The following is an 8,887-nucleotide window of genomic DNA, read 5'->3' on the forward strand; positions in this document are numbered from 1 at the left end:
CGCTTTGTACGTTGTTAACACTATGTCATTTAGTATTAAGATTAAACAATTAATAGGCCCTACCAGCCAATTACAGTTGTTCGCTGTTGTTGCTGCCGTCCTGAAGTGTTCTTAACTGATATTCAACATGCTGAACAATATTATAAATTTTGCCAATTACTGGTGGTTCCGCTACTTAATGGTGAGTAATAAATATTGATATTTAACTGAACTGTATATGATGCTACTAGTTACATACATACCATACACATATATGTATATACATATTTATGTGTATTAATTTTTATCATCTGCACGTTTCTGTTTCCAGGTGACCGAACTCTATGTAGTTGAAAAATGGGAGCGTGTAGCGATACGTAAGTTTGTAATCCGATACTCTGTCATTCGTCATGCCTAATTCGAGGCAATTATTGGCATATGCCCTTATCGCGTGTATTCCACAGACGTCATCTTTATGGTCCTATTCTGTGTGTTCTGGTATTTCAATTATTCCGTACTGCTGTCGGTGACTGGAAATCTATTTGGCTATACGCCGATGGGAAATATTTTGCCCGGAGTGCAACAGGCAGCTGGCATCAAGGTCACATAGTGGCACGGAACGTCCTCATCACTAGCTTATTTTCCATTTTTTGCAAATCTTAACTAGTTTTCTTATAATTCCGATTTAGATTTACAATGTTTAAATTCAGAAACTCGTTATGATCGTTATTATCGCTCGCATAAGCTTATCTGTCTGTAAATGTGACTAGGCTCTCCTTTGATAGACCGATCCTCATCGATATATGTAACCCATTCGAGGGGTTTTTCAACTGTTTCTGAAGCTCTCATTTCAAAGTAACTAGGCTAATGTAGATTTAAGATATAGTTTTGCACGTTCAAATAAACCTATCAAGTGTTTAACATTATAATCAATGTTCTTTTTTTTCTAAGATAAAACTAATCGAACCGGGGCAATTAATTTGTGTTATCTTAGTTTGGGTTTTTTCGTTTTGTTTGTTTTTATATATACTTTACTTTCGCACTTCAATGCACTAATTGTTACAATTTCATTACAAAAATATATAGCCTATTGTTATTAGATGTTTACGTGTATTAAATAGTAATTGTATTTGTAAGATTTTATAGAAAAAATTGTGCTGCCTTTTGTTATTCGAGTGGCCGCGCAGTTATCAGTTAAGTTTAGAATCAAAACGCTAAAAGCATTTCACAGCGCGTTGCCTGTGAAAGTTGCGGAGGCGTACATGCCAAGGGGAAGGAAAGGGAGGAGTGGAGTGGACTGGAGGAGGATTAGTCGTGGGGTTGTTGCTTGGGATATTTTGGGTTGACATACTTTATACTTAAGGTATACAAAAACTAAGTTCTACAACTTTTGACCATCGTTCCGGGCATTCCAATCAATCCAACTTCAAACCTATAAATCGCATTACCATTAAAACTTAGCAGCTAATTTGTTGTGGGCTTAGCAGCAGCAGCAGCCGTTGAGCACAGGGCAGCCAGCACCATGTGCTCTACCCTGGACACTTTCTGCGCCAACGCCCGCTTAGATAACTACGGCTCTTACAACTAACTGTACAGACAGAAGCTACTCTTCCACGCGCTCGATTCAGATTCAGATCACAACAGCCATCGGCATCGCTTGTTAGGACGGTGTCGAACTGCTATCCAGAAGCACCGATGCCAGCTCCTCATTGGGCTCCACATACACCAGCGTCGGATCCTCCCCAAACTCCAAGCGTCCATAGCGCGCCACCAGCGGCGATTTGCTGCTCACTTGCGGAGCCCGCGGCCACTTGCGCTTCGGCTTCGTGTGCGTCAACATGTGCGACTTGAGATTGGTGGACTGGGCGAAGCACTTGGAGCAGCCATCGATGGGACAATGATATGGCCGATCTCCAGTGTGTATGCGCACATGTGTACGCAAATTGAAGTCCAGCGAGAAGCGTTTGCCACAGCCCTCGAACGTGCACTCGAACGGCTTCTCGCCGGTGTGCACCAGCTGGTGGCGCTTCAGCTTCGAGCTCTCCACAAAACTCTTGCCGCAGACATTGCACACATGGCCGCGCGGACCGTGCGTATGCATGTGCTTGCGCATGGCGGAGTGATTGCGGAATTCCTTGTTGCAGCCGCGGTGTGTGCACCGAAACTTCGGCTCCTCATCCTCCTCCGCCGCAGGCATTGCTGTCATTGTGGCTGTCGTCTGATTGCCACGCTGATGTGTTTGCTGTTGTTGCAGCTGTGGCTGGGCGCCGTTGTTGCTGGTCGCAGGCACCAGAGGCGGAGGTTGTGTAGTTAATTGACGCTTGCTCGCCTTGTTGTTGACGTTGTTGTTGCTCGCTTTCAGTCGCACATTGGTGCTGCTGTTTTGCAGGACAAGCTTGGGCAGCGTTTTTGTTGCTGTTGCTGCTGCGGTTGCTGTTGTTGGATGAGCAGGCGTGTTTTCGGGCACAGCCGTCATTAATCCAACAGGTTGTGGCATATTCTCAATTAGCTCAATGCTGCCATATGCCTCATCCAGCTGATATTGTTCGCTAAGCGATTGGCTGTCCTCCTCCTCATGTTCCTTCACTTCATCGGCAACGCCGTCGCCATCGGCCATAATTGCATTCACCACCTCCTCGACATCGGTAACGGCGTCCGCACTGAACGGATCCGGCAATATGACATATTCATTGCCAATGCCGTCGCTGAGCACATCATGATGCATCATATGCTCATCAATGATCAGCTTTGACATGTCATTTGTTCTGCTCGTTGTACTGCTGGCTGCCTGCGGGGCTAGTTGCTGATCTGTGTGCTGGTCATCCAAGTCCAGTTCCTCTTCGTCCTCGTCCTCCGAGTTGAGCGACGACCAGAGCGTCACATTGAACTGATCCTGTGTGATCCGTATGGGCACTTTGGTTTGCTTCCACCGCTTGGCCGTGCCGTGGCCGTTGCCGTTGCTGATGTTGTTTTGGTTGAGGTTGCTGCTGCGTTGCGGTCTGCCGAATGGCTTAAAGTCCTGGACGTGACAGCTATTGGAATCATCCGTTGATTTCATATAGTAGTCGTTCTCTAGCTGCTCCTCCTTGATAGTCGCTGCTGTTGACTCGATTGTAGTTAACATTTCGGAGGCAATCTCAAAGGCATTTGCATCACGTTGCATGATCGGCGTCTCCTCCTCGTCTTCGTCGCCAGACGACAAGCGCATCTCACCATCCATTTGTTGGGCATCATCCTCATCGGTGCTATCCTGCTCCTGCTGCTGCATAATAATTGAAGGTGGTAGCGCATCTGCTGTGGCCATGCCCACCGAGGTTGCCAGCCTATCCATACGATCCACCGGATAGTATTCGTAAACATCGCCAGATATGAGGAATTCGCCTGCGTCCACGACAATGTTAGCATCATCATCATAATCATCTATAATCTCCTCAATTAGAAAACTCTCGTTGTCGCCAGCGCTGCCTATATGCTCCGTACCATCCAGTTCGGAGCTATACGGATGCTGATGCTCCACAATTGCCGTGGTGGGCGGCAGAACGTGTGTGAAGTACAAAGGCGATGTTGTGTTTGTATTGTGATTGTGCACTGATGACGAGGACATGGACATGGGCAGGGACAGGGGTAAGGGTAGGGGCAGCGGCACAGCTGCTGCGGCTAGTGAAAGATTTTTCACGATTGGCGGCGCTCTGGCCTGAAAGTTGCCGCCTTGATGATGACTTGTCATCGTTTGGCGTGTTTACGTATGCCTTTGTGAGTGTGCGTGTGTGTGTGATTGCGGGTTACTGTATATGTAGGCGCGCGCGCTCGTATGTATATGCGTCTGTGGATGGGGCCCACTGAAAATGGCCAATTAGAGAGCAAACCATTATAGAATATCATAAAACATACCCGCTGGCCAATTGCGTAGCAAATTGTTGTTTTTGTTGTTGATTGTATTGTTTGTCTCTCCTCTACTGCTGTCCTATTGACATCGGTGCGTGGGGCGCTGCGTCGACGGCAGCAGCGGCAGTGGCAGACGTTGTCTGTCAAATGTGTCGCTTTTCGATCTCCTCGCGATGCCACACGGCCCGATTGGTGCACAATGTTGTATACGTGCCGTTAAATGTTTACTAGCAATGTAAATATTTTGAATTTTGCCGGTAAATATGGCGGAATTGTATTTTCCAAAATGGCTCAAGCACTTTCTCTTGCGTACAACTTTTGTTGGTGTTAGTGTTTGACAGCGTACCGTCGACATCAAATGCAACCCTGCGCGCGCTTTATGTATACAGATGTGTGCGCGACAAGCGTCCTGCCGGGGGCTGTAAATTGCAATTAAATTATTTTATCAATTTTTAATGGCTTTACACACATTAAGTTGTTCATTAATTGGCATAAACAAGACTGCCGGGCATTACAAATTTATTCTATTAATAATGCAAACTTGTTATCGATAACGATAAGTCTTATTGCAGGGTTGCCTGCCTGCCGGCTGCCCGCCCGATTTTTCTATTCCAATAAATAAAAAATGTATATATACATACATACATATATGCGTATAATAAACTAAATTACGCTTATTTGTATTAATTTTTGTAATTAAATTTACATACGGCTAATAGAGATCTATAACCACAGCTTCTTTAGCAGCAACACCTCTGGCAGATAAATACGCGACAATTTCTCCTCAATAAAAGGTTCACGTTGCGCTTTTATTGTTTCTGCTTCGCTTTTAAAATCAGTCTTAATAAAGTGCAATGCCTTGCGATCGGGAGTTAGAGCTATATTATAATGACGACACAGCTCATACAGCTCCTGAGGCTCTACTAAAGTAAAACGCAACAAGTAAGCTGTCGGCACAGTGAGCTGTTTGTTGTTGTAGGCATGCGTAAAGATTTCCAGTATTCGCCTGCAACACACAAAATATGAATAAAATCTACATAAAATGCATTGTGATAATACTTGCCGTCGTATTGTCTGTAGTTTTGCGGCAGCCACCGCGCATATGATGTGCGGCAACTGTGGCAGGCCTTTAATCACACGATACAGATTGCCCTGGTGATAGTTCATGCATATGCCAAAGGCTAGCTTAAAGATCTCATCCTCTCGCACCTCGGCGGGCAACGTTAGACCACGCACCAGAGCCTCTGGTGTACCCAAGTTAAATACTTGATATAACGATTCGATAAAGCAACGTCGCTGTGCATCCCGTATTGTGGGCTTTTTCTGGTCCTGATCCTTTTGCACCTCCTCGTCCAATTTGTTATAGCAGCTGAGTACCATATTCAGGCACTCCTGCAAATGCTGATTGCATATTTTGGGATCAAATTTGTCAATAGGTTCCGCACACAGGCGATAGCGACTGTAAGCCAGAAACATTATCATCGGCTCCAGCAATCGGATGGTCTGTCGCGCATCAAACTGTTGTATGACGATTTCCCGACGCACCATGCGAAGACGATCGAATATAAAATCATATGCCAGATTGTAGGGCTTACGTTCATCCGTCAATATACTGCAATAGGTGAAAGTGGAGTTAGACATTCCATTTCCAATAGGACATTTACTTACTCTTTGAGCAGATATTCAACAGTTTTCATTAGGCAAAGTTCAGTGCGCATGTCCTTCGCCTTGGGTACCTTGGCGTCAGCTGCGGAACGTGTGAACTCCTTGACCAGGATTCCGGGTACATGCTTTTTGCCATCTTTGTACTCAAAGTAGTTCAGCAATTTCTCTTTAATGCGCCTGTGAAAAATATATGCATTAATATAAAAATAAATATTATACAGAACGTGCTCACATTTTTGCCTCTGCGTCGGGACAGAAGCTCTCGCAGGAGCCGCGCACATGCCTTGGATTATCCATAATTTCCGATTCAACAATTTGTTCAACTGCAAAACACAACAAAAAACAGCTGGCAACGCCAGAGCTGTCGCCTTTGTCAAGCAAATTAAATTGTAAAAAATTCTCTGTACCCAGCATTAGTCTCTTCCATCTACCAACATGTCTTCGTTTTTGCGTACGATCAGAAAAATTGTATGCCGAAATCGTTTTGTTTCGCATACTCTAAGTACAAATTTAAAAGAGTCAACAGTCAAAATAATAGTCGGCAACGGGCATTTCAACAGCCTGGCAACCCTGCTGCAGTTTGTCGTTATTGTGGGCGCAATGGAGCCAAAGAAGCGCGCCCAAAAAGTCAGCATGAGCCTGGAGTCGAAGGCGCAGCATTATTTGAATGCACTGAAAGTGCGCTGGATGCAGCTGCACGAGATACCCGGCATGTTCGCCTATCAGCTGCAGGAGGCCAGGCAGGGCCGCAGGCTGCCCGGCAAGCATGGTTTCTATGGAGAGGTGCGTTCCAAGTTGTGGAAAATTTAGATTAATCTAAGTCCTCTCCTCTTCGCAGTTGAATGCGGAGCGCAGCTTAAAGCGGCGCGTGCCGCAGGCTATTGAGAGTCTGAATCCCACATTTAAGCCCAAACAATTTAATTTCAATAAAGTCGATGCTCTGGAGGTGATGATGACCATTGACAAGGAGAAGGATAACTCCGAGGTTCAGATGATTATCAACAAGAGTCCTCTGACCAAATACCATACGCTCATCTGTCCCGATGTGAAAAGCAACTTGGTGCAACGTGCCACCCTTTCGGCGCTTAGTTTCTGCATCAATTTCATGCGGAGCATTAATGATGCGGCCGTACGTTTGGGCTACAACAGTCCGGGTGCATTGGCTTCGGTGAATCACTTGCATTTCCATATGGTGCACATACCCCGCGACTTGTACATTGACAATGTGGAGCTACAGCCGCTGGCTGGCGACTATGTGTACCGCCTGAAGCCGGAGTCGCCCACGGAGGCCATTTGCTATGTGATTACGGCCAGAGACACTGAACGGGAAGTGCGCGAAAAAGTCGGCAACCTGCATCGCCTCACCGAATGGCTGTGCGACAATCAGCTGCCACACAATCTGTTTATAACGCACAACCACAAGTCCGACGATTTGCGTGTGTTCGTGTTTGTGCGCGCCAAGTATTGCGTGACCAAGGACATCACCGCATTCAATGTGGGCTTCTGCGAGATGGTCGGCTTTTTGCCTCTGAGTGGTAAGAGCGCGAGAGGCACGCTTAGTATACATATTTATATATATTTTTACAGATGCGGACAAACTGCAGAACATGACGGAGCAAATGGTGATCGAGCGCATTCAGGACATTACGGGCAATGCGTACGAGTCAGCTTATGAGCAAGTGAAGCTTATTATCAATGGCAACATCGATGCCGCATGGTTTCATTCGCTTGTAATATAGGAGATCATCAACACAACAAGGAGGCTTTTAGTTGTTATTGATAAGTACAATTTTATTTCAAATTCCAATTTTTACCGCATAGGACAGTTAAACGGCCGCTGCGATAAATCCCTTGCCCATGGCCGCCTTACCCACAACCTTGTTGTTTGGCTCAATGCGATAATTGACCTCGGTTGTCGCATTTTGCATTCTCACATGCTCTATCAGCTCCGGCAGCCGATCCGCTGCCATGCTGACTCGTATTGCCTCAAAGAACGACATATAATGATGCAAATTGTGACTGTTGGGCCAATAAAAGATTGATTATTATACAGAAAGTTGTAAAATGTTGAGCTTTATCTCTTACATCATTAGCAGAATGGGTCCCAGCAGCTCGTGCGTCTTGTACAAATGATGAATGTAGGCACGCGTGTGTTTCTGGCAGGCCAGACAGCTGCAGTCCTTTAGCAGCGGCTTAAAGTCCTCCTTGATGGCCTCGTCCGTGACATCCAGGAACGCCGCATGCTCATCTTTATCCTGGACATAACTAAATGTCAACGCCTTGTAATTTACGGCCGCACAATACGCATAGGAGGTGTCGAAGACATCAACGCCCAAGCGTATCAGCTCCAGCAACAGCAAAGGCGTGTAGGCGCCAGGCATGAGACGCAGCTGCTCCTCCTCTAGTTGCTGCACGCAATGCTCGACAATGGGCAACAGTTGTGCGGGCTTAAGTTCTGTGGCAGCCAAGCCGTTCGTATGGAAACCCTCCAGTATGTAGCCTCCATAGCTGCCGGCTGGTTGTTGACGTGCATGCTTGATGGACTGTGTGCGAGCGAATGTGCTGTAGCCGCCCACAATGGGTGCCAAGAGCGTGGAATCTTTCAGTCGCTCCAGCTTGCTGTGCTGCTCGTAGCACTGCTCCATGAAGCGCTCGGTGCGATCCACCGATTTCTGCACTCGCTTCTTGGTGCTCTCGGGATTTGTGTCCGCGTCACATAAGCCCTGATAAACGTCCGGCGCAAAGTTGGCCACGATGTCCAGGTAACGTGCGGCTGTAAGTGATTCCTTGCCGTGCCGCGTAAAGAGCGGCACCACATCCCTATCGTTGCCACCTGTTGGCGTCGTTTCACAAGGATCGCGTAGCAACAACAGCGTGTTGTAGCCCGGATAGCCCACATAATCGCTCAGGCTGCGATTCCACTGTGCCAAGGACTCGGACATTTGTTCCATGGTGGACAAGGTGAGCTGCAGCATTTGTTGATGGTCCTGGCTGAGCAACTCAAATACCTCGGCACTCAGGTATGGAATGCTGCCGCCTTTGGTTGTTTGCAGTAGCAGAGGCGTCTGTAGCTCCTTGCTCTCCTTGATCCGCAGTTGGCCAAGGCGACCAGAGTTTTTACTAATACTTTTTATAACGAATTTCATGCTGTTGGTTTGTTTTTATCACTTGCGCACGTTTTGCGCTTATTATGGTATTGAAGTATCGATACTTTTCGATACCATATTAGCTGCTGTTTGTGAAATCAAAACAGAATTATATATATTTAAAATATACATTTTTATAACAAATATGCGTACCCATTAATATTTCATTGTATATTATGTTATTTTTGCCCGCTATTGGGCTTGAATGAGAA

The 8,887-nt window shown here is 46.3% G+C and overlaps 5 protein-coding genes across 6 annotated transcripts; 2 read left to right on the forward strand and 3 right to left on the reverse strand.

Annotated features, from left to right (window-relative positions):
* The first annotated feature begins 15 nt into the window (after window positions 1–15).
* Window positions 16–908, forward strand: ghi (ghiberti). Its single transcript, XM_064691323.1, has 3 exons — window positions 16–181; window positions 311–356; window positions 444–908. The coding sequence occupies exons 1-3, from the start codon at window positions 128–130 to the stop codon at window positions 587–589; spliced, it is 246 nt and encodes an 81-aa protein (XP_064547393.1). The 5' UTR covers window positions 16–127; the 3' UTR covers window positions 590–908.
* A 114-nt stretch (window positions 909–1,022) lies between these two features.
* Window positions 1,023–4,205, reverse strand: phol (pleiohomeotic like). The gene is made up of 2 exons (XM_064691303.1): window positions 3,871–4,205; window positions 1,023–3,818 (listed from the first exon to the last, which is right to left on the reverse strand). The coding sequence occupies exon 2, from the start codon at window positions 3,704–3,706 to the stop codon at window positions 1,640–1,642; it is 2,067 nt and encodes a 688-aa protein (XP_064547373.1). The 5' UTR covers window positions 3,707–3,818; window positions 3,871–4,205; the 3' UTR covers window positions 1,023–1,639.
* On the reverse strand, window positions 4,144–5,890 carry LOC135434661 (germinal-center associated nuclear protein). 2 transcript variants are annotated; one of them, XM_064691308.1, is made up of 5 exons: window positions 5,762–5,890; window positions 5,533–5,706; window positions 4,928–5,476; window positions 4,575–4,870; window positions 4,144–4,283 (listed from the first exon to the last, which is right to left on the reverse strand). In XM_064691308.1, exons 1-4 carry the CDS (start codon window positions 5,824–5,826, stop codon window positions 4,588–4,590), a joined length of 1,071 nt encoding a protein of 356 aa, XP_064547378.1. In that variant the 5' UTR covers window positions 5,827–5,890; the 3' UTR covers window positions 4,144–4,283; window positions 4,575–4,587. The 2 variants fall into 2 exon arrangements, with proteins under 2 accessions (XP_064547378.1, XP_064547376.1); XM_064691306.1 differs by lacking the exon at window positions 4,144–4,283 and having other exon boundaries at window positions 4,499–4,870.
* Window positions 5,885–7,585, forward strand: LOC135434663 (GDP-D-glucose phosphorylase 1). The gene is made up of 3 exons (XM_064691310.1): window positions 5,885–6,312; window positions 6,368–7,064; window positions 7,117–7,585. Exons 1-3 carry the CDS (start codon window positions 5,965–5,967, stop codon window positions 7,266–7,268), a joined length of 1,197 nt encoding a protein of 398 aa, XP_064547380.1. The 5' UTR covers window positions 5,885–5,964; the 3' UTR covers window positions 7,269–7,585.
* LOC135434662 (queuine tRNA-ribosyltransferase accessory subunit 2) lies at window positions 7,289–8,758 on the reverse strand. The gene is made up of 2 exons (XM_064691309.1): window positions 7,615–8,758; window positions 7,289–7,548 (listed from the first exon to the last, which is right to left on the reverse strand). Exons 1-2 carry the CDS (start codon window positions 8,673–8,675, stop codon window positions 7,356–7,358), a joined length of 1,254 nt encoding a protein of 417 aa, XP_064547379.1. The 5' UTR covers window positions 8,676–8,758; the 3' UTR covers window positions 7,289–7,355.
* Window positions 8,759–8,887: the final 129 nt, after the last annotated feature.

The sequence above is a fragment of the Drosophila montana genome, unplaced genomic scaffold (genome assembly GCF_035044405.1).
Source record: "Drosophila montana isolate Dmon_TW-CO22-7 unplaced genomic scaffold, ASM3504440v1 contig_3438_1, whole genome shotgun sequence".
Classification (NCBI taxonomy): domain Eukaryota; kingdom Metazoa; phylum Arthropoda; class Insecta; order Diptera; family Drosophilidae; genus Drosophila; species Drosophila montana.